This window comes from Lactuca saligna, chromosome 2 (assembly GCF_052625555.1).
Source record: "Lactuca saligna cultivar CGN05327 chromosome 2, ASM5262555v1, whole genome shotgun sequence".
NCBI classification, from domain to species: domain Eukaryota; kingdom Viridiplantae; phylum Streptophyta; class Magnoliopsida; order Asterales; family Asteraceae; genus Lactuca; species Lactuca saligna.
Window position 1 is genome coordinate 6,842,385 of NC_136418.1, and position 24,805 is coordinate 6,867,189.

Consider the following 24,805-nt stretch of genomic DNA (forward strand, 5'->3'; position numbering starts at 1 on the left):
AAACCCGGGCGTTACATGCCCCGGTGCTCACCCAACACTACACCATTTCCTTATGGCATAGCCACTATCCCATGCACCATTCATACTCTGAATCCACTCGCGAAGACTCTCAAGTCCATGCACTACCTCCACTGATCATGATCAATATCCGGGGCCAGACCTTACAACGCTAACATATCGCGACATACTCAATCCATTTCCTCGCACCGATCTAACGACACATGCAGAGTCTTCAGCATGACTGGACCGCCTTACCAGGCCTTCAACCAAACTGGACCACTCTCATAACCTTCAGCAGACCTGGACCGCCCTCAAGGGCCTTCAGTCTGGCTGGACCGTTCCCCGAGCCTTCGGCCTGACTAGTACGCCTACCGGCCTTCATTCTATCCGGACCGCTCGACTAGCAATCAACATTTTGAGTTACTCCTTCAGGAAACTCCTCCCATGCATACTGTTCTAGCCCTCTAGGGGTTCCGAACTCTACCCCCATCCCATATACTCAGTCCCGGCTCGATCCTAGGCCTTCCACAATCAATCGCTCTTGGTTTGTATCCCACCCCGCACGTCTGCCACTTACTCATACCAGCTCACGCTTTTGGCCGACCGAGACACTACTGAATCGCATGCAGCTAAATGACCCTTCATACTCATCGATTTTTCCAGAGAATTCCCCAATTCTCCCTGACTTAGAGCATTGACTATCAACCACCGGTCGCCATTGCCGACCTTCCTCAACAGTCCTTCCCGACACAAACACTTACACACAAACCGATTCCCACTAACACGAGCAATCTTCACAAATCACACATCAACACTGATCATCCCGATCTTGAAAGAAACTCGATCTTCAGCTAACCACTCCTCAGAATGCAGATGCTACCCGATATCCAGACCAACACCCGATTCACACGACTAACCCTCATGAATGATAACCAACGAAATTTCTAACACTAAGCCCATAACCATGCCATAACCCTCAAAATCAAAGAATACAATACCGAAAACCACGCAACGAGACTAGCAGATAAACAATATTCCACAATAATCATAAAATAATAAGACATCAAGAAGAACATACCCGCAGCTGCATCCGGCACTACCCTGACCTCCTTCGCTATAAGCTGAAAAGCACGACCCTGATCCCTTGGGGGCTCCGCTCCACCCTAAACTCCAACCGTGATCGTCAACGTGGCCGGTGCTGGAGCCTGCACCGGTACTGCAGCAAGCTGTGGACAGTTGACCCTCAAGTTCCCAACCTGACGACAATGATAACAAATCCTCAAATCCCGAACCGGCGCTGACTGCCGACAATCCCTCGCATAGTGCCCCTCCTTTCCACACTTGCGGCATACACCATCGGACCTACAAACTCCGGTGTGACCCCTCCCACACTTCCCACAAGCATGGCTGCTCTGATCTCCCACCCTAGAATCAACGGTCTTGGACCGTTTCGGCGTCGGTTGCGACTGCACCGGAGCCTGCCTCAGCTCACGCAACTGCAACTCAATCTCTAACTCGTGCCGCCTAGCGGCCTCCTGCAACTTCAACAAACTCTCGCACCTCTGGGTAGACACAAACTGTCTGATATCCCTCTTGAGCATACTCAGGTATCGGGACATCTGAGCCTGCTCCGAAGCGAACTCAAGGCAGAACATGCCCTCTCAGTGAACATCCGGGTGATCTCAGTTACCGACTCCAAACCCTGCTTCAGCTCCAGGAAATCCTGAGCCAATCTCTCTCTCTCTCTCTCAACCCGCAGAACATAACGAGTGTTGAACATCTCTCTTAACTGATCCCATGAAGCCGCAGCCCTCTGCGCATCCCAATACGACCCCGTGGTCAATTTCCACCAATCCTTCGCCCCGAGCCTCAACAGGTTCAGAGCACATCTCACCCTCTAATCAGCAGGGTATGAACACATGAAGAAACACCCTTCCACGTTTGACAACCATCTCATAGCAACAATCGGGTTCTGAACTCCATCAAAGGTAGGGGGATTCGTATTATCGAAGTCGCAATACTGGAAACCTTTACCAGCTCCTCCCCTTGCCGCTGCTACAGCCGATGTAGCTGCCGCGGAAACCGTCTCTGTGAGAGCCACATAACGCTCATCAAAATACTCAACCATAGCGGTCTTGATCGACCCAAACAGTTCCGGCAGCTCGGCCCGGAACAACGCAGCAACCTCATCGTGCAAGATCTCACGAATCCTAGCATCCAACTCGCCTGTGCTTGTCTGACCAATAACCTCGGGCGGTACTGACCCGCCCTGACCTCCCTCTCCTGCTCCCGATCCTGATCCGGATCCGCTCCCAGCATGCCTCGTTACCACCATACTAAAAAACACCACAATATCTCAGATACTTCCCACTAACCCGGGAACCAACTCTCAACCCAACCCTAGAGGTCATGGTTTCCCTGATACGCGTATGGGTCTTGTGCTTTCAGTAGTACGGGCCCATACTACCTTCCACACCTACCCATATTTGTATGAAGTACTACCACAACACTCTAGTGACAAATATACATAGCAAGCGCTCAATCCTCACTCCTAGAGGAACACTGAAAATCTCATACAGAAGGAAACCCTAGGCTAGCAGGCAACATTATCATGAAATCCTGAAGATCCCTATCCTAATACTAGCATGTTGTTCTATCAAAGCTCGAAAACAAATATCATGTATGGTATTTTGGGGTTACTTACTGGCTCCGGCTGATCGTACCTCCGCGTCCTCCTTTACTTATTTTCAAAAACCATTTTAAATTCTCTTTTAAAAACCATCCTCGATTTGAGACTGGAGTCACACAAGTGTTCCTCCAATTCACTCAAACCAAGGCTCTGATACCAACTTGTAATGACCAAAAATTTCAACAAAATTTAAACTTTTCAAAAACATCCCAATTCATTAAGTTATTACAAAAAGGTTTTCAATACATTTATTATCAGAGTATTCCCAGGTCCATATCATAAAACATAAACACGAGGAGCGGTAGGATCACGCCTTTGCCTTGCCATAGTCTCCTGAAGAACCTGAAAAACATTAAACCAAAACTGTAAGCCCGAAAGCTTAGTGAGATACCCCAAAATACCAACCACATATACCATACACATAACATGCTATATCATAACGAACCACAGAACAATCATGCATATCGGGTCTGCTGTGTGACTGGTCCTCCGCACCGGCCAACATTCCACCTAGTCCACCCTCCACGACTAGCCATACACATCGAGTCTGCAGGGTGGTTGGTCCGCCCGCACCGGGCCTTCAATCCACCTGGTCCACTCTCTAAGTCTACAGTATGACTGGTCCGCCCGCACCGGGCCTTCATTCGGCCTGGTCCACTCTCCGAGCCTCGGCACGTCTGGTTCGCCCTCGTGGGACCTACAGCCTATCCGGACCGCTCGTTGGGCCTTCGGAACAACCGGTCCGCCCTGGGTATGTTGGCCTACAGCACAAAGCAGGTCCCGCCTCAACCCAACCCCAGTCAAACAACCATGTGCACATAAACATACAATCATATAACAATTCATATTCAATCAAACTGATCTAGCAGATCACGTAACACAACATACTCTAAGCAGGATACCGACCTAACTGGTCACTAGCATAGCATCATCCTATATACCAGAATACCGGCCTTAACCAGGTCTCTAACGAATACCATCCTAACTACCAGGATGCAAACATAGTAAAACAGCAACATAACAACAATACCCGGATTACAATCCGATAAAGGGCCGGCCTTGGTGCCTTAGACCCTGTTGATATAGTGAGGATAACTCACCTCGCAACTGCTGACTCAAAAGGATAAGATCACGCTGCTGCAACCTCCGACCCGAACTCCACCACTATCAATACCCAAAGATTGAATCCAATAAATACCAATAAATACCAAATTACCTCTGGAAGTCAACTGGTCAACCCTTGGTCAAAGTCAAAGTCAAAGTCAACCTCCTGACTGACTCTACTTGCCGACTCAACCCAATGACTCGTCGAGTCCCCATGCTTAGAACCTCCCCAATCCGCGACTCAACTCGCCGAGTCACCCCGAGACTCGCCGAGTCTCGTAACTCTGAGTCCCCTCGCACTCAACTCACCGAGTCCTCCTTTGACTCGCCAATTCATGACTTAACCAGAAGAATATTAGGACCTCACGACCAGACTCGCCGAGTCCGAGGCTATCTTCAACCTACTCGCCGAGTTGTTCTTCCAACTCGCCGAGTTCCAGTCCATCTTCAAGCAACTTGCCGAGTACACCTTTGTGACTCGCCGAGTACCGCTAGATCTTAACCCATGCAGAAGCTTTACAGGCCATGCAGATGATCCAAAACAAAGATCTACCCTTCTACAACCCATCTATCACGTAAAGTGGAAAACTTTACGTGAATCCAAAGAGATCTAGGCATTTTACACTCTAGGCTAGGGTTTGGGACAAGATGGCTTCACCAATCACTCATTAACAAGGACTTTAATGCACTCTAGACCTTCTCCATTCTAGATCTGAGGTAGCAACCTCATATCTAACCTTTAAACTCCATATACCACAAGCCAAACTTCCCCTATAACCCAAAATGATGAATCTAAAAGAATAGCAGCCCAAAGAACGAGATATTACCTCAAAATGAAGCCCCCCAACAGCAAGGAATCTGAATCTAAGCAAAGCCCTTTTGCTCCAAGCCTCCTAACTCTCCAAGATCTTCTTCCAACTTCCTTCTCCAAGGCTCAAATGCACTCAAAACCTTCACAAACGCGTATCTAGGGTTTCTGGACTTCAAGGGAAGGTAAGGAGGCTGGGGAGAGGGTATAACGTCCTTTATATAGGGCTCATCCCCCGAATTTAGGGTTTTCTTCGCACAACGCCTACTCGCCGAGTCCAGCTTTGGACTCGCCGAGTTGGCCACTTAACACGCGAACTGAGTCGTGACCCTACTCGCCGAGTCCACCCATGGACTCGCCGAGTTGCCCTTCAAATTTACACTTTTAGCCCTTCAACTCTACTCTTGATATTCCGGGATGTTACACAATAAATAGCAACACATGTTTGTTTATTTGTGTATATAGCATCTAGCTTTCATTTCTTTTTCTATAACACCATTTTACTTTCAACCTTTTTAAAAAGTACATTGTTGAACAGGACAAGTTATTCCGCCTACTGGCAACATACGTGATCAAAATAGGTAACAAATGCATAGTTATAATGTTGTAATATCATAACTATAACAAGATATTAAATATGTGACTGTATGAGTTTACATTTTTAAGTTTGCAAAGGATATTGGACGTGTATATAAAGATATTGGAGGTCAACATGAGGCATCTTCCCTTCGTGATGAAGTAAGTAAGTCTATCTTATAAAATTTAAAAGTTACTTGCACTTTGAATTATTTCTAGGGTATTTTACTTATTGGAAATTTGTATATGCTAGATCATCCAAATCAATATAGCTATATGATATAATGTGGATTTAGGATGTAGTGTAGTGTATAAAACTTGAGTTAAATGAAGGAAACTTGTTCTATTTGTGTTATTGATAGCTTATACTTGCAATATTCTAGAAATCACACAGAAATTATAAAAGGATAGGTTCTCACGATTATAGAGGTGAGGGCTCTCCCGAGTTCATAGAGAACTTTGCATTAAATTTCAACGTAACCCCAAAACAAAGAGACATCAGGACTTATATAAGAAGCCTGGAACAAAAGACAAAAAGCTGACACTACCCTCCCCTGGAAGAATCTTCCATTCCACTACCATAATCGTGGGGAGATCATTACAAAACAGAAAAGCAATAACAACTTGATAACGGATATAAAAAGAAAACGACCACCAGGACAAGCCTTTATTAGACTGGATTGGATTTGGGCCTGTTTCTCCTTTTGTTGTAGACAAATGTGTCTTTGGGCCTATTAATACCTGCCTCCCAAACTTGAACCTTGCCCTCAAGGTTAAATTCTGGAAATTAGATCTTCATTTTGTCAAAGTCTTCCCACGTCACCTCTCCTTCTGTGAACCCTTTCCATTGAATGAGGACTTCCCTACCTGGTTCCTTACTCTTCCTAGGTCTTACCCCTCGCAACAGAAGTGGTTGCATAATTAGCTCCAATTCAGCATTGAGCTGTCGGGGCAACTCCGTGTTGGTGGTTGTTGTTCCATGGGTTGTCCGGAGTTGTGATACATGGAAAACTGGATGGATGCTGGCAGTAGGAGGCAGTTCCAACTTGTATGCAACTTGACCAATCTTTTGACAAATTGTGAAAGGGCCATAAAATCTCGGGGCTAATTTCTCAAATTTCCTTGATGTTGTGCTCTGCTGCCTGTATGGTCTCAATTTCAGGAAGACCTTATCTCCTTCCTTAAACTCCACATCCCGTCTATGTTTGTTAGCCTGTGCTGCCATTTTCTGTTGTGCCTTGATCAGATTGATGCGAAGGTCATCCAACACTGCATCCCGGTCCTCCAAAAGCTTATCAAATGCATCCATGTTGGTTTGTTGCCCTTCATAGCGAATGAAGGGAGGAGGGTCTCGTCCATACATGGCTTTGAAGGGAGTGCAATTGGTGGTTGAGTGATGAGAGGTGTTGTAGTATAATTCCGCCCATGCTAACCATTTTAACCAACATCTAGGTTTTTTTGAACAAAAGCACCGTAAGTAAGTCTCCAAGTCACGGTTCACCACCTCCGATTGACCATCCGTTTGGGGGTGGTAGGCGGTGCTCCGTTTTAATTGAACACCATGCAATCGGAACAATTCCTTCCAAAATTGACTGATAAAGATCCTGTCTCTATCACTAATTATGGATGAGGTGAACCCATGCAACCTTACAACTTCTTAGATGAACATCTCTACGACCTTAGTTGCTGTGAAGGGATGTTTCAGTGGTATGAAGTGGGCATATTTCGTAAGCCTGTCTACTACTGCCCATATCGTATCCCAATTTCCAGATTTGGGCAAGCCTTCGATGAAGTCCATGGTTACTTCTTCCCATGTTTGGGTGGGTATGGGAATGGGCTGGAGAAGACCTGCTGGGGACGTATTGAGAGACTTATGAGTTTGACAGATTTGATAGTTTCTCACATACTCTATGATGGAAGAGCGCATGCCCGGCCAGTACACTTCGGCAGCTGCTCTAAAATACGTCTTCTTCTCACCTAGGTGTCCTCCAATTGGGGAATCATGAAAAACAACCATTATTTGGGTCAAGAAGGCTGAGGTGGGTGAAATGACTAACCTTCCTTTGTACAACAGGTTCCCTTGAAAGATGGAGAACCCTTTGTGGCTGTTGGCCTCACCTTCCAAATCTGCCTTGATCTTTTGTATGAACTCTTCCTGTGTTAGTTTTGCCTTTAATTGGTCCCAAAAGATCCAAATTCCAGTGTTGATGTTGTTACAATCGGTCGAAATTTCCTTACGAGAGAGGGCGCCAGCTACTCGATTGCTCGCTCCCGGGTGGTATTGGATTCCGAAGTCGAACCCCATAAGTTTAGAGGCCCACCTTTGATATTCACTTCCGACTACCCGTTGTTCTAAAATAAATTTGAGACTTAATTGATCTGTACGAACAATGAACCATCGTCCCAACAGATATGGTCGCCATTTGAGGACTGCCATCACGATTGCCATGAGCTCCTTTTCGTATATCGATTTCAATTGGGCCTTCGCTCCCAAGGTAGAGTTGTAGTAAGCGATGGGGCGTTCATCGTGCATCAAGACCGCCCCCAGTCCATACCCTGATGCATCAGTTTCCACCACGAAGGTCTTGTTGAAGTCGGGCAGTGCCAGCACTGGAACGGTAGTCATGGCCTTTTTGAGGAGGTGGAAAGCCTCTTCGGCGTCGGGGTTCCATCCAAATTTGTCTTTTTTCAGTTGCTCTGTGAGAAGCTTGGCGATATGGGCATATCCCTTGACGAATTTTCTGTAATATCCAGTGAGCCCCAAGAACCCTCGCAGCCCTCTGAGATTTGTTGGGGTGGGCCAATCTTGCATTGCTTGAATCTTGTTTGCTTCTGCCGACACCCCGTCAGCCGACACTTCATGCCCCAAATAGGATAGTCGTTGTTTCCCAAACTCGCACTTTTTGTAGTTGACAAACAATCGATGCTCTTTCAGTTTCTCCAAGGCTGTTGTGACATGGATGCGATGTAGCTTCTCATCGGGGCTGTAGATCAAAATGTCATCGAAGAATACCAAGATGAATTTACGGAGGAAGGGACGGAATATGTCGTTCATCAAGGCTTGAAATGTTGCCGGGGCGTTCATGAGGCCGAATGGCATTACCCGAAATTCGTAATGGCCATCATGTGTCCGGAAAGCCGTTTTTGGCACGTCTGCTACCCGTACCCTTATTTGATGGTACCCGAAATTGAGATCCAATTTGGTGAAGATAGTTGAACCATGTAACTCATCCAACAACTCATCAATTACAGGAATGGGAAACTTGTCGGGCACCGTAACCCTGTTTAGTGCTCGATAATCTATGTAGAAACGCCAAGAGCTTTTTTTTTTAACCAAAATCACGGGACTGGAGTAAGGGCTATTACTGGGCTGTATCACCTTGGCTTGAAGCATCTCTTTAATCATTCTTATTTCCCCCTTCTGATAATGGGGGTACCGGTAAGGGCGGACACTCACTGGGGTAGTACCCTCCTTGGTTATGATTTTGTATTCCATGGCTCGTGGTGGTGGTAATCCTGTGGGTTCTTGGAATATGCATTCGAATTGGCTCAAGATGTCTTGTAAGAATAAGGGCACAGGGTCCGGTGGTATAACCTGGTACTCGGTGTTGCTGAGTTCAATTAGGTATCCATAAGGATCTTTACTCAAGGTTCTTGCCATGGCCTTCAGAGAAATCAGGGACTTACCGAGCGACTTGTCCCCTTCGATCCGGGCTATTCTCCCATTCACCTCAAACTCCATTGTTTGTTCCTTCCAGTTGGTTTTAGTCACGCCCAAAGTTTCAAGCCATTGCATCCCCAGTATCACGTCAGAGCTGCCTAACCTCAAGGGGAGGAAGTCTTCTGTGATGTCTAATTCCTTAAGGTGCAAAACCACTCCCTTACAGACACTAGTTCCGCGCTCACTGTCTCCTGTTCCCATCCTTACCCCGTAGGGTTCAGTCTCGTCAATCGAAATGCCCATAGAAGCTACCAAGTGAGATGCAATGAAGTTATGAGTGGCCCCGAGATCGATTAGGGTTACCACCGGTTGGGACCCAATGGCTCCCTTGACCTTCATCGTTTTTGGAGACGACAACCCCGCTACTGAGTTAAGTGACACCTCGATTTCTGGTCGAACCTATGTAGATACCAAGGTGGCAGGGTCGGTTGCTTCCTGAGGGTCTTCGATGAGCGGTTCCTCTTCATCTACGAGGATCACATTCACCTGGGATTTACACACATGACCCTTGAACCAGCGTTCGTCACAACGGAAGCACACTCCTCGATTCCTCTTATCTTGTATCTGAGCTTCTGTGAGGTAGCGTTAGAGTCGTGGTTTCCCCATCGATCGATCAGGTTGTGAGAAAGAAATGGAATGATTCGGGTTTGCCCCACTAACCTTTCTGGTGTTACCCAGATTGACGAACGACTCGAATCCGCTAGCAAAAAGCGACCTGCTCCTCTCTTCGATATGTTGGGCTAAGTCGATGGCGCGGCCCAAGTTGTCTGGGGTCCATAATCTGAGCTCCGTCTTGATGTGGTCTTGAAGCCCATCAATAAAATTTCCCATGGTGATGCGTTCCGTTACCCCTTCCAACGTGGCCGACAAGTCGATGAACCTTCGAACATACTCCTCCGCCGTCCCTGTTTACCTCAGAGCTGCCCATTGTTCGTATAAATCCCCCCCATGGATGGGACGAAACCTTTTCAAGAAGACTTCCTTCATTTCCTCCCACGAGTTCATTATCACCCGTTGATTGGTCCACCGGAACCATGCCAAAGCATCCCCGCTCAAGCTAAGAACCACCACCATTATCTTTTCTTCATCCAACAATTAGTAAATGGCAAAGTAACGCTCCGCTTGAAGAATCCATCCGTCTGGATCTGTTCCATCAAATTGTGGCATGTCAATCTTCCTGTGTTGGAACTCGTATCTTCCACCCCCCGTGTTGTTGTTTGTTTGGAAGAGAGAGCCAAAAACAATACCGTTTCCTCCGAGTCCGCTCGGTGCTCCTCCTCCGCTTGGATTCGAGTCGCCTGGCCCTGAACCGATGATCACTGAGCTTGTCGGTCCCTTATTTTTGTTCATCGATGGACCTGTGGGTGTTGAATGGCTTGATGGATTGTGAGGGGTTTGGTTTCTTCCTCCTGGTGCTCCAGCCATGACATCCAGTTTCTCCAAAACCTTGTCCAGGGTTGTTTGCATCTCATCCTATCTCTGGTTTGTCTGGCTTTGACCTTGGAGGATATCGTCAATCCTTGCTCTCATCCCCTAGATTTCAGTCCCATGTGATTGGAGCTGAACTTGCATCAACCCCACCTGTTCCTCCACCTTCTTCACGGCTGCTGCTTCCCTGGACGCTCCTCCCATGGAATCGGTTTGGGTGCTCTGATACCAAATGATAACTTATACTTGCAATATACTAGAAATCATACAAAAATTATAAAAGGATAGGTTCTCACAATTATAGAGGTGAGGGCTCTCCCGAGTTCATAGAGAACTTTTCATTAAATTTCAACATAACTCCAAAACAAAAAGACATCAGGACTTATATAAGAAGCCTGGAACAAAAGACAAAAAGCTGACACTACCCTCCCCTGGAAGAATCTTCCATTCCACTACCATAATCATGGGGAGAGCATTACAAAACAGAAAAGCAATAACAACTTGATAACGGATATAAAAAGAAAACGGCCACCAGGACAAGCCTTTATTATACTGGATTGGATTTGGGCCTATTTCTCCTTTTGCTGTAGACAAATGTGTCTTTGGGCCTATCATTCATCCTTGTTCTTTGGTGCAATTTTGTGGGGTTTAGGTTTACTGGAACAAAGTACAATACTGATGAATGACTTGGTGCGAAAATAAAAACAAAGGGCATTGTTGTCTTTTGTAGGTTACTGTTAAATGCAACATGTATATTCAAGACTGTATAAAACACCGTGACTATGGTTGGAAAGGGATTAGAAAGAGTTGGTTTATGTTCTAAAGATCCGGTACAATAAAAATTCCAAGGGGTATTTTGGTCCTTTTTTTGGAGTTTAATGGATCTAAGACCTGGTGTAACTATAATTCTAATCCTCTAGTTGTGTTAATTTTGATTTTGGATGCACTTTGATGGGGATTGGTTTCATTAGAAAAAAGGGTATCCTTACAGTTTACAAATTTGTTGAGTTTGACAATTGACATAAGAAAAGTTTATAAAAGATATTTTTTGGGTGAAAATGCATTGCACTTCCAATTATTTTTATAACCATTTTGCCCCTGCTCAGAAATTAATCATTACTTTACTTTCTACTTTCTTTTTTATTAAGGTGTTGTGCTTTAAAAAAAAATTAACCAGTTGATTATTGTAGGAAGGTTAGAAGAAATGTTACTTAAAGCAAAGGGCATGGGTTGAGGCTGAAAAAGCTTATTCAAGCCCACTAGAGGATAATCCACTTAATCATGTAAGATTCTAAATTTACTTAATTAGAAAAAAAGGAAATGGTTCATTCCATTTTAATGAAAAAAAAAATTTTTAATGAAAAAACCATTTTGAATTGGCTGACGGAATGGAATGTGAGCATTATAGAGGAAATGTGATTCCTTCCTTTTTGTTATTTCTCAATCCTTATTAGAGGGAGTGATTTCTTTTCATTCCATCATTGAATGGAATGAAAAATTGCAATATAACCAATTTTAACCGTGTAATTTTTAGTGATTTAAATATTTGTAAAAGAAAATTAATTCTTTTAGCCAAATTATAATTTTTAATTTTTTATAAACTAAAAAAATATTATTTGTCATAACCTTATTTAGGTGTTCCGTGTTTGAGAGTGTATAGGCAACATGATTCTCCATTTGAATATTATTTTGACATTAATTATTTGTGATGATGCTTTTAGCTTGTGGTAGGGTATCAAATACATGTGAATTATCTTATATAGATTGTAGATTGACTTGGGGGGATTGCTTATAGAGGCTGCAAACAGATGAGACAGTTATTGCAGAAAAAAAAAATCGTCTTGAAGCAAACATGTTGTTTGAATAACCCGAAGAGTTGAATTTTTTTTTTTTCGTTTTCTGTTTATGTAATTTGTTGGAAAGTTGTGTTAAGGTTTTATTGAGGACATGATGTAAGTTTGCATAATTGAGACAATGCCAAAGGGAAAATAATTACCCCCCAACCTTTCGTTTTTATAATTTGAGGACAAGTTTTATATTTTTAAATTGCTCATGAAATATCTTTACCATTTACCAAGTTCCATGCTTGTTACTTAAATTGGTTAAATGCAAAAAACAACAAAAATCAATGACGAGTTTTTTTTTTGTAACTAATTGGATAAATCAATGACGACTTTTTTGGTCACAAGTCGGATAAACCAGTGACAACTTTCTGTGGTCACTAATTGGATAAGACAGTGACAACTTTTAGTTGTCACTAATTAGGTAAAATATTTCATTGATTAGTGACAACATTAAATGACGAAAAAGTTTGTAAATATTTAATGATCAGTATATTGTAGTCACTATTTAGTGATCGTTTTTATACTTACCGTTACTTGTGGTCTTTATATGAAAATTTGCATCAATCTCTTTTCTTGGTTGGCAAAAAAGAAATGACTCTAAAGTTTAATCAGATTTTTGCAGGTAAGAAATGGAAACTATAAGTAGTTGAAGATGGGAATAAACCATTGTTGTAAAAATCGGTCTAGACGGCCGATTAATTGGGGATTAATCATTAGGCTGTCTTCAACTGAATAGGATTAAGGCTAATCGGTCGGTTTAATCGGTTTTGGTCAAAGGTGGTCAAAGTCGGAACTAGACGTTCTAATCGGTCCTAGGCGGCCTAATTGGCCAAATTTTCAAATTTTTAAATATTAAACCAAAATTTTCAAAATTTCAAAAGTTCATAGTATTTTAGTGTTCAACTAATATATAAAAAAATTAAAAATTAAATTTTAAAGTTTTTCTCCAAAATTGTCAAAATTTCTATGTTTTCTAATATGCAAATACCTAAATTTACTTCTTTTCTTAAGATATATTAAAATTTGAGTAATTTTTCTTATTAATTGGATGATAAATTGTTGTATTTGTTAAACTTATTATTAAACTTTTATGCTTATTTATTAATATTCTTATGATTAAAGTTAGATTTATAAATTATTGAATAATTTCATTAATAATTAATGGTCCCCGATTAATCCCCGCCTAACCGGTTAATCCCTAGACCCCAGTCCACCGATTAGCTAACGTCTACTTCTAGTTACTCTCATGATATGTGCTTCCAAGAGTATGTTGCATTAATTTATATACTATATATAGTTTCATAATACTTTTCCATATATTTTTCACAAGTCATTCCTAATTTTCCATACTTGTCCAACATTTACCAACAACATAATTTAGGTTAAGTCACTCATTATCCCATTAACACTATTGATAAGCCCATATAATGATACCAATGAATTTGAAATATTAAAATCAACATCCTCAACCAACAAACTTAGATCATTAAGCAGCTTGCCACTTGATACATATGTTTTCCCAACATCTTCATAGCATCCATGTTCTTTAATGTCCTTCATATGATGAACAATTCTTCCCTTGAATATTCATCCTGACATAGAGTCAACATTCAACCAAACAATGAATGGGGTATTAGAAGATTGACATCATCATGAAGAATACATCCAAAAATCACGAACTAAAAGGCCTTTAATTAATAGGCAACTAGGAACATGAAAATATAATTTACCTTTAATATTCACTTCACATTAATCAGAGTCTTGTTTGAAATCCTGCATAAAGTACATAAATATAAAGCTGAAAATGTAGGTTGCGGTTTTTGACAATATAACAAAAAAAACTTGCATGAAGCTTTTCAAATGTAGTTTAAGAATTATTAAAGCAACAAAGATCTGGTTTACCTGTTGTTTGATCTTTATAATAGAGGAGTTGATGTCTTTTTCCCCTGCAGCATAAAAGAAGCCAAAATTTGTTTTAATTTCTTTTAGCTGTGGAGTAGCGGAATTTCCCTTGGTGAAGGTGGTTATTGCTGGGCATTCGTAGATTTCCAAAGTATCCAATAATGGGAATGAAAAATCCTCCTTCCCCAAGCTAAACCCCTTAAGACATGGAAGGTGTTTTAATATCAAGGACTTTAGACGAGGTAACACAAGTATCTCCTTATTCGTCTTGCCATCAGATTCTTTCTCTTTGTCTTCTTCTACACAAACATCTGCATCCTGAACAATCACGACCTCTATCTGACTGCAGTTCCATATGCGTAGCTTTTGGAGTTGCAATAGACTACCAACCATGGAACTAGTAAATACATGTTCTAACCTTTTACATTTATAGATATCAACTCTTGTTAGGTTTGGAAACTCAAATGCTGTCCACTGATTGCTCTTCCATATATACCTCAGACCATTGAGATACTCTAACTTCATTTCTCCAAGGTTTGGAAGATTGACAAGAGTAGTAGTAGTTATTTGTGATGATTCATCAAAACCACTTCCACTTCCACTATTTCCATTTCTCCCTGCTGCTTCCAATGCAGTTTCAAATACCTCCTCTACCCCATCACACCAGCTTACAAGAATCTTTTCCAGCTTTTGCAGTTGCAGCAACTCACTGGATGGAATAATCTTTTTAACATCCATATTATATTTTACATCTAATTCGATCAAGTTATGAAAAGACCAAGTTGTCCCTTCTGAAGTAGCAGGGCCCGAGGTGTCACCGTATAAACTTTGGAATGAGGTCTGCAAGTCCAATAAAGAAAACGCCAGAGGCATATATATGTCAAACAAAAACCTTTGAAATGTCATATATGTGCTGTACCAATTTTTATGAATTAATACAAGATATTATAATTATTAATCACAATGGTAATTGTAACTATTAACTCCAACTAAAAGTTATCCGATGGGTTGCTGTTTTTGATCTCATAAAGTAGGTTACTTTTGACCTTTTGCCCTGGTTGAAAATGAAAAAGCTTGATTCAAGTGACTAACATGATATGAAAACAACAATCAAAAGAAGTAACAGATGAGCCAATAACTCACTTAGAACCATGAAGAACAACAATCAAATAGAGTAACAGGGAAAAATTTTGTCATTGAAAATCAAAAGATTAAAAGGGTTTCTAGCTGTTCGAGAGGCTAAGAAAAAATGATAAAGAAACAAGCAAATCAGAATAATAATGCTCCTCCCACACACGATTCCAGGTACTAAAAAGACTGCAATAACAACTTTTGACAGAAAATACCTAAAATACCCTTTCCACTGAAATACACTATTTTTCCCTATCTTGCTTTCCCATTTTGGCCTTCTTAGAACAACATAAACTTAGACTGAAACCAGTGTGAATGTGTTTGAAGTAAATTTACTTGGCAGGAATGATATCTTTCTTAATTAGATGATGCCAATTAAAGAAATATATATACCTGATGAAAGTTAAGGCCAGATTCTTGATCAAGAGCATGTCTGCCTAATTCTGTGTGTATATACTTGAGTTGGGGAGCTGTGGACCCACCAGCTGTAAACACCATCATTTCTGGGCATTTCTTGATGATAAGTTTATCTAATGAAGGCATCTGGAACTCATTCTTCCCCAAGAAGAAACCCTCCAGCTCTAGTAGATCATCTAGTGCAATGTACTTGAGACGAGGAAAGACCACAACCTTCTTAGAAGAAGAAGAAGAAGAAGAAGAAGAAGAAGAATAAGAAGAAGATGCCCCCTTCGTTGTTGTTGTTTGCTGCTCTCCATATTCATCTTCTTCCTTCTTCACAATCACTTTCATTCCGAAGCAATATCTTACCGTTAACTGTTCCAGCTGTCTCAGGCTTTCAAGTGCAGAGAATGTGAATATATGTTCCAAACCCCAACAATTTTCAATTCTTAATATCTTTAGATTGGGAAGCATAATAACATTGTTATTTACTCTTGGAATTCCACCATTTCCTTCCTCACAACCACTCTTCTCGTTGTTTTTGTTGCTGCTCGTCCCTAATTGAGTTTCAAATACCTCCTTCATCCCATTGCAATACTTTACTGTCAGCACTTGAAGCTTTTGCATTTGTCCTGCTGCATAACATGGAATCACACTTGACAATGCATGGCAGTTGCCTATTTTTATCTCTCTAGCGTATTGGCATAAGCTCCAAGAAACACCACCTGCTTCAGACAACTGCAACACCACATGGAAAAATGATGTAAAACTAATTAAACTATATACACAGCTTTTGTATAAGAAAGTTAATTCAAAATCTAGCTTTTTATATACTAAATGATACCAGTGCTCTCCACATCAAAAATGTACTTTTGTTTTTTTTTAATTAATTTCGGGATTTATTGAAGAGAAAATCACTTTAACACCTAAAATATACGAATGCAAATTCAATGAAAACAAGAAAGCACATATTTAACAGAATAACCTTAGAAAAAATAGTTTTGCCTATATTACCCATCAGAAGATGCCATTATCATTTTATTGAACTTCCATAACTGCCCTTACTAGAGTTTCTGAAGTGTAGCAGCTGTGTCATGGCATCCATCCCTCTAGGTAATTATTATCTTAGTATAGTGGGTATAAAATGCACATTAAGACTTGAATATAGAACAGGTTGCAATTACAACTATATATATAAAAAATAATAATAATAATAATAATAATAATAATAATAATAATAATAATAATAATAAACTGTCAAAATAAACATAGTTATGAAAATGGATAAATAATCTAAGATGCTTGATTACAGACTGAATAGAGGTTTCACATAGAATGGAAAACCTAATTAGACATGTGGACCTTTTCTAATTAGAAAAATAAAAAAGAAATGTTATCAGTAAATGTTATGAAAATGATAAATAACAAATAAAAGGTAATACTTGTTCAAATGAATGTAACTTTATATGCCTCCAAATCCCATTCTTGAGTCCGCATGGGTGTGAAATAAAAGTTTAAATCTCTTATTTATGATTTGGTGATTTTTTTCATAGAATATTGCAAAGAAAAAAGGAAATTAAATAAATAATTGAATATGTACAAAGCATACCTCAAATTGATCAAGAACAGCAGTAGTTGCAGTGGTATTATTGAAAGATATTTCATTGCTCCCCTCATCCTTGGCACCACCTCCACCAATACACTTCAGACAGTGCATGTATTTTAGAGTGAGAGAATCAAGATGAGGGAACAAGTTGGTGGTTGTGTGGGTAGATGTAAATGTAGTCATTTCTTCATCCTCATCATCTCTCTTTGAAACAACTTCTTCAATACCATAACAACCATCTATCCTGACTTTCTTTAGGTTGGAAAGAAGTTCTGCCATGAGAGGTGAAAACAAGTACTTAATGCTTCTGCAAAAATCAATATTTATGGTTGTGAGGTTGTGGAATGGGGATTCTGATTGTTGTTTTGGAAGAGTGAAGAATTTATTCCAGTTGCTGCACTTCCACACATGACTCGTGTTGTCCATATTCCTTAGATACAATTCCTGGAGGTAGGGAAATATAGAATGTTGGTTATGGTGAGTTGTTACCAATTCTCTACTTGTTGGACTCTCACTCTCTATCTCAAACACCACCTCCACTCCTTCATAATTACTCAATGCAAGCATATGGAGGTTATGAAAAGAGTGCATGAGACAGGATGGGAATACAACATTAGAAATACTGTCAGTGGCTTCTTGTAATGTCTCTTTCTCTGATAGAATTTCAATCTGCACAGCAAGAAATGTAATTAGCAACTTGTTTACTGAACTGTGTTAATGATCTATGATTCCAGGTCCATTAACAATTCTATCTTATAATTTTGGATTTGAAAATGGTTATTTTGATTTTAGGTATTTTTTTTTTCAAGAAACAGTTGCAAATGATGGAAAATGCCAACAGCTAAAAAATAGTTTGATCTTTCACCTTCAAATAAATTATTAAAAGATGCTAAGGATCCTATGCAACAAGATAATACAAAAATAAAAATGCAACTTATTTTCAAACAAGAATCAGAATTTAGGTTGAAATTGAGTTAATAAGAAAAAGGTAGGTTAATTGAAGGGTTAAGTTTACTAAATTTATCTGCCATCCAAGTCACGGAACCGTTTCCATACAACCTAAGTCCCTATTTGACTGCTTGGGAATAAGAAGCTGACACTAGTATGGTGGTACCCTTCTAAAATTATAAAATAAAAAAATAATAACAAAAAAAAAGAAGATGAATGAGTTCGGTCTTGGGCATCACAATTAAAAAACAAAGAGAGTAAACTGTAAAACTGGTCACCATTAAAAGAGGTCGCTTAAATACATATAAGATGACCATTTTACCCCTTGTTTTATATATTTATTTGTTTATATAAATCAAACTCGGCCAACCATAAACCAAGTCACCTCCTTTGTAAATCACATACCCCTTCCCATCGCTCCCAGGTGTAACTTATCCACCCCACAAACCATCATGAACAGATCAAGAGAGAAAGAAATGGGATGAAAGCAAATTTGTTTAAAATAAAAGATTCCTTTACCAGACCCACCAAACGCACCTGGACCTTTTTTTTTCAAGCTAATCTAATTATAATGTAGTAGATTTTTATCAATTTGAAGTAGAAAATCATTCCACTTGTTATCAAGATCAAGAAAACAATTGATTAATCCAGAACTTAGGAGTTGTTGGTCAATATTTGATCCAAATCAGGGTGTTTCAGACAACTGGATTCTAAAAGATCAAATGGTACCTGGAAGAAACCTTGGCCGTTGGCCGTTGTAAAGAGGCTACGTATATGGATGGATTGTAATTCCAAGCATTATAGTAATAAATCATACTCAAGAACCTAAGAGATCTATAATACAACGGTGACACCTCCATTTTATCTTCAACCATGTTTATAACCACTTGCAGACCAACATTCCCGTTCTGCCCAAACCTCCACTCAAATCCATCAACAAAATCAAAAATTTGACAAGATTCGTTCGATTTCACTTCCAAATACTCACCCTTTTGATCAAAAACTTTGAAGTGATCGATAAATTACAAATATATGGATATTCAACTTTTCGTTATTGTAATGAGCAGCAGCAAGGGATCGTAGGCAGTGAGAGAGCGACGTAACGCCATCGTAAGTGACGACTAGTGAGAGAGAAATTGGGTGAGACTTGCAATTTAGGGTTTTGGATTTTGTTTGCTATTTAATTTTAAATGCATAGATCACAACAAAGTATTAAAAATTATCAAAAAAAAAAAAAAAAAAATTACATTTCTAGTTAATGTGGTTGTCAATCTATTACCGTTCTTCCTTAAATTTTGATATAATGTGATACAAATTGTCCACATTTTTTGGTCTTTCATTAACATTGCTAGATTTTTATGTTAAATCCAATATATATAAAAGACTTTTTTTGTCTTCATATAAACAATATATAAAACTTATAAACTAAAATGATTAAATATATAAATTACATTAAAAAAATACAATATTAAAGATTCTGTCCCATTCTCCCAAAAGAAGTATCACATCCCTCTCTCTCTCTCTCTCTCTCTCTCTCTCTCTCTCTATATATATATATATATATATATATATATATATATATATATGTGTGTGTGTGTGTGTGTGTGCGCGCGCGCGCAGGGGCAGTTCAACTATAGTGCCCATAGTGGCATCGACAACCCCTGTCTTTTTCGGACGCAATGTAATTTTTTTCGATTTTTTGTTTTTGTTTTTATGTACTATTGTGCCACTACATAAAAGAAAAAATGTGTCATCGGCTTTCGAATCATTTCCTAATTCGGAGCCGTGAGCCGAAGATTAATTATAATAATGCTTTGGGCCTTGGGGAAGGAGAGATTTAGATCTCCTTTGGGTGTGGATAATATAGATTAGGTGATCCAAGAGTTCGGTTAGAGTTTTGGAGCCTAAGGGTATAACCGTAAAGTGATAGTTCGGACCTTTTATGAAATTTGGATTAAAGTTCGAAAAGTTTTATGGTAAGAGTGAGTTGATAGAAGTGTAGACTATGAAGCTTAGATTATGGTTTAGACCCCATTAAACCATGCAAAGTCATAAAGTCAGGAACTTTATGACTTAAGTAATGGTGGAACCTCTATGGGGCCAGGGGTCATGACCACCCTGTTTTTTTTTTGCCTTATTAATACATGTATACATGTAACTAAATCCAAGAAATAAAAGGACCAATCTCATGGCCCCTGAGGTTTTCAAATATATGTATCCTAGAAAATCAAATATATTAGGAACTAAATCAATAAATAACAAAAAAAAAAAACCATAAATTATGGAAACAATCAAGACTAAGCTTACTAAAAAAATTAGATATTAAGCTCTTCGAAAATCAAATATAAAATTCATTCCTTCACTCTTCCTAAAAAATACAAAAGGTCGTCGGTAGGTATCCTGTCACCGGAAATAAAAAATACAAAACCACAACAAATTATGTAACGCCCTGTTTTGAATCGTTTCCCATTGCGGGGTGGTAATCGAGGAGTGGGCATTAACAGGCTTAGAACCCTTGAATAATTGAGTTTGGGCTCATTTGGAGGTGGATGATGTAGTTTGGATGATCCGGGTTTTCAATTTGTGTTATGGAGCCCAAGGGTATCGGTAAATGTGTTGGTTCGGGACTTTTATGAATTTTGGATTTAATTTCGGTTGGTTTTCAGATTAAATAAAGTTTATAGAAATATAAGGCTTCTTGTTACCTTTCCGTGGATATAAAGAACATCGAAAACAGATAAGGGGTGCAAGTTATGATCATTTGAAGTTAGAAGGGTTTGGACCAAACCCGGTACACATGGCGTACAAGGGAGGTACGAATGGCGCACACGGGAATTTGGACACATGTGCATTTGGGAACACCCTGCGTTCGTCTGGCCAGATTAAAACCCTAATTTAGGGTCTTGGACCCTATTTAAAGACCTTAACTCGCCTCTAACCCTCATTTCCTCCAGCCCCCATCCTCTCTAACCCTACGAACGAAACCCTATCCTCTATTTGAGTATTTCTTGAGCTTCATGGTGATTTTGTGTGTTTTTTGGTGCTTAAGGAGGAAGAATGAACTTCTTGAAGAGTCGCTTGTTGACATGGAGCTTGTGGATCCAGGCTATGTGCACCTAGATCTATCTTATGGAGGTATAAAGTCTCAACTGTAACACTCGGTTCCTGGTACGTATTTAAATTTAAGTAATTGAACGTTTTGCACTGGGAATCGGCGAGTTGGAGGCCCAACTCGTCGAGTAGACTGGATTATGGATGCGGGTTTTAAGTGACTTACTCGACGAGTCGGGAGCCCGACTCGACGAGTAGGGCTGCCTGGATGAAACCCTAATATTTAGGGTTTGCCCCCTATTTAAACACTTTTTCTAGCCTCATTTCAGCCTCCATCGTCCCTCTCGCTTCCAAAAAGCCCTAACTCGAAACCCTAAAGCTTTTTGAGTGTTCTTGAGCCATTTTTGAGTGTTTAAAGTTGTTTGAAGCTTGAAGAAAGAAGTGGAAGCTTGGGGGTTCTTGAAAAAGCAAGTGGATCCAGAGATTTTGCTTCATTTCCAGCTTATTCAAGGTAAAAAGCTTGAACCTTGACTTATCATTTGTTAGATCTCCTTTAAGGCTTGAATCTTGCCATTTTGGGGCATTTCTAAGCCACCTTCGGGTTTAGAACATATTGTAGAGTGTTAACTTCAGATATGGAACCATTGAGGGTTCCCATGGCATAAAGGTGCTAACTTTATGGCCATGGGAGTCCCATGCATCAGATAAACCCCATTTTAATGCCATTTGAGCCAAATCCCCCATGCATGGACGTCAAGTTCGTAGCTTTACGTGTAATATGGACCCTAGGAGGTTAGATCTATGCTTTGGATGCAATGAGCCCAACGAAAATCGACTGTATGGTCATGGACATTGGGGGACTCGGGGATTCGTTCTTGGGACTCGGCGAGTCAGGTAATGGTTCCCTAACCTTTTCTGTTTCTGAGGAATCTGGTTGAGTCTAGAAGAGGACTCAACAAGATGGACATGATTATGGACTTGAAGATCGAAGGACTCGATGAGTTCAATGATGAACTCGGTGAGTTCAAGGCAATGTCCCAACTATACGAAGATGGACTCGACGAGTTCAAGGAAGAACTCGACGAGTCAAGGACTAAACACTCCAACTCGTATGAAGCTAGACTCGACAAGTTCAAGGATGAACTCGGCGAGTCATGAGCAAAAGGTCCCGATTCTGTGTAAGGGAAACTCGAAGAGTTCTTGAAAGACTCGACGAGTAGGATCGAAGTTCTTGAAGTTTGTGGATTAAGGGACTCGACAAGTTGGTGGACCAACTCGGTGAGGTGAGTCAAGTAGATGTTGACTTTGACCAAAGTTGACTTTAACCAAGGTTTTGACCTTGACTTTAACTTGGACTTGAGTTGACCCTTGAAAGGGTTATGAGTATGAAATGGTAATTAAGAAAGGTTGTTGTGTAGGAGTTTGAGGATTTTAGAAAAGTTGATCCCAGTACCGAGGAAAGTGCAGATAATACACAACATTGAGGTGAGTTACCTTCCAGTAGAGGTGGGTCTACTGCCACAATGTTGGCCCACCAGTAGGAGTGTTGATAGATGATTGTCTTTGTGATAATTATCTAGGTTTGCTACTACCTGATGTGTCTTATGTGCTAGCATGATATGTTATATGTGATAGTGGTAGTAGGAGGGGAATAATCCCAAGTTCGGCCGTTAGGATCAAAGGGTAGGTCAAGCACCCCAGATATGCCTGGCGATATGATTATGATATGTTATTGTGTGGTAGTAGTAAGGGGTGAAAGAGTCCCTATAGCCTGTTGAGATAGACCGGCGGGTAGGTCAGCACCCCAGAATGGCCTGACATGGGTAGGTCAGCACCCCAGAACTGCTTGACATGGGTTGGTCAGCACCCCGGAACTGCTTGACATGGGTAGGTCAGCACCCCAGAACTGCTTGACAGGGGTAGGTTGGGCACCCCAGAATCGCTCGACAGTATGTATATTATATGGTATGTGGTATAATGGGGGAACTCATTAAGCTTTGTGCTTACTGTTTTTAGTTTTGCTTTCAGGTACCTCTGCGTCAAAGGGGAAGGAGCCGACAGGGTAGCAGTGCATCGCACACACATGATTTCCGTATTTGAGATCCCTGGGATTGTACTCTAACATTATTACTATTTGATGATATGATTTTTGAGACATGTGACTGTGATTTTATGGTTTGATATGATATCGATGATGTTTTCCATGAACTATTTTATAAGTAACATAATTCAAAACAAAATTTCCGGTCTCGGTTTTGGGATGTTACAAGTTGGTATCAGAGCTTTGGTTTGAGGGATTCGGACACACCTTCGGGGGTGTCTGGACTTAAAGCGAGGGCTTGAAAGATTTTTATGAGAAAATAGTTTTCTAAAATTTAAAAATAAGGAGTTTTGAGAAAGAACAAGGTGTGTGATGCATGCGACCAGCCGAGCTCAAGTAAGTTTTCCCCAAGATACCCATACATGTTATGTTATGTTATATTATATGATTATGAGAACTATATGCTAGATTAAGGCTAAGGATCTAGGAAGGATGCCTTATATGCCTAATGTATGAGTGTTGGGGTACAAAGTTTTCCTTGAATGATTTTGTAATGTTTGACTTTTGTAAAACCCACTTGCATGTGGAGTATTAGCCTTGTGACACATGAGAGATAGAGAGTGAGAGAGAGACATGTAAACACCTCTATAAATAGTGGGTTCATACCACTTGTAGAGGTGTGCTTGAGAGATGTAAAAATGAGTGTGTAAGTGTGTGTTATTTATGTAGTCTAGATCTAGATCCTTTTTGTGTAACACCATATACAATAAATACATCTCTTGAACACCCAAATCACCATGTTCATTGTGCAATCTTTAATTCCGCATGCCAAACCATGTTCTTATGTCACTACAATTGGTATCAGAGCGGCTCTTCAAGATCAACTTGATTTTTTGAAAAACGATTCTCGGTTTGGCAATATTTGTCACAATTGGAGCAATTTATGGCGAGTCTCTCTCTATGATCTCTCTTAATCTCTTTGATTCGTGCGTTACATTCTTGAAATTTTGATCATTTTGACTCGTTGAATAATTTTTTTTTTAAAAACCCACTTGTTATGATCCAATAATTTTTCACTGATCAAGCCCCAATCCAATCCAATATTCATGTATTTGATTCGATTCTCAAATTATTACAATTGCTCATTTGGATTCAACTTTAGTTCTAAATGAATTAAAACATACGTTTGCTACTATTCATCAAAACATTTTGAAGCCCAATTTAATGACAATCCGTTGATTATCAATACACAAGCCCATTCCAAACAAATATTTGATCCAATACTGTTCATCTGAATCAATATATGACCCATGATTTCGAAATCAAGCTAAATTAGTGTTGATTTGGGTTGATGACTGAAAAACGATTATATCCGAAGATTGAGTTAGCTGCTTGTGAAAGGAACGAAAGTCAAAGAACGTCTGGAGTCAATGATTCTATTTTGGAACCGGCAAATGAAGCGAACAATAGAAGAAGGTTTCGATTTTAATGGATTTTTGGAATCGTATTAAGTGCTTATGGTCGAAATAATCTTCAATTTTGGAATCAAGGGATTGT

General features: G+C 40.1%; 1 protein-coding gene across 2 annotated transcripts in view; it reads right to left on the reverse strand.

The window, feature by feature from the left end:
* Positions 1 to 13,464: 13,464 nt before the first annotated feature.
* LOC145030628 (uncharacterized) overlaps positions 13,465 to 24,805 on the reverse strand; it is a 176,408-nt gene continuing 165,067 nt past the window's right edge. Inside the window, exons 4-8 of one of the 2 annotated variants that reach the window (XM_078979008.1) lie at positions 17,212 to 17,877; positions 15,597 to 16,340; positions 14,073 to 14,912; positions 13,901 to 13,943; positions 13,465 to 13,762 (exon numbers count right to left, since the gene is read on the reverse strand). In XM_078979008.1, the coding sequence (XP_078835134.1) occupies positions 13,920 to 13,943; positions 14,073 to 14,912; positions 15,597 to 16,340; positions 17,212 to 17,877 (2,274 nt within the window). In that variant the 3' untranslated portion in view covers positions 13,465 to 13,762; positions 13,901 to 13,919. The remainder of the gene's footprint in view (positions 13,763 to 13,900; positions 13,944 to 14,072; positions 14,913 to 15,596; positions 16,341 to 17,211; positions 17,878 to 24,805) is intronic. The other variant, XM_078979006.1, reaches the window with a different exon arrangement.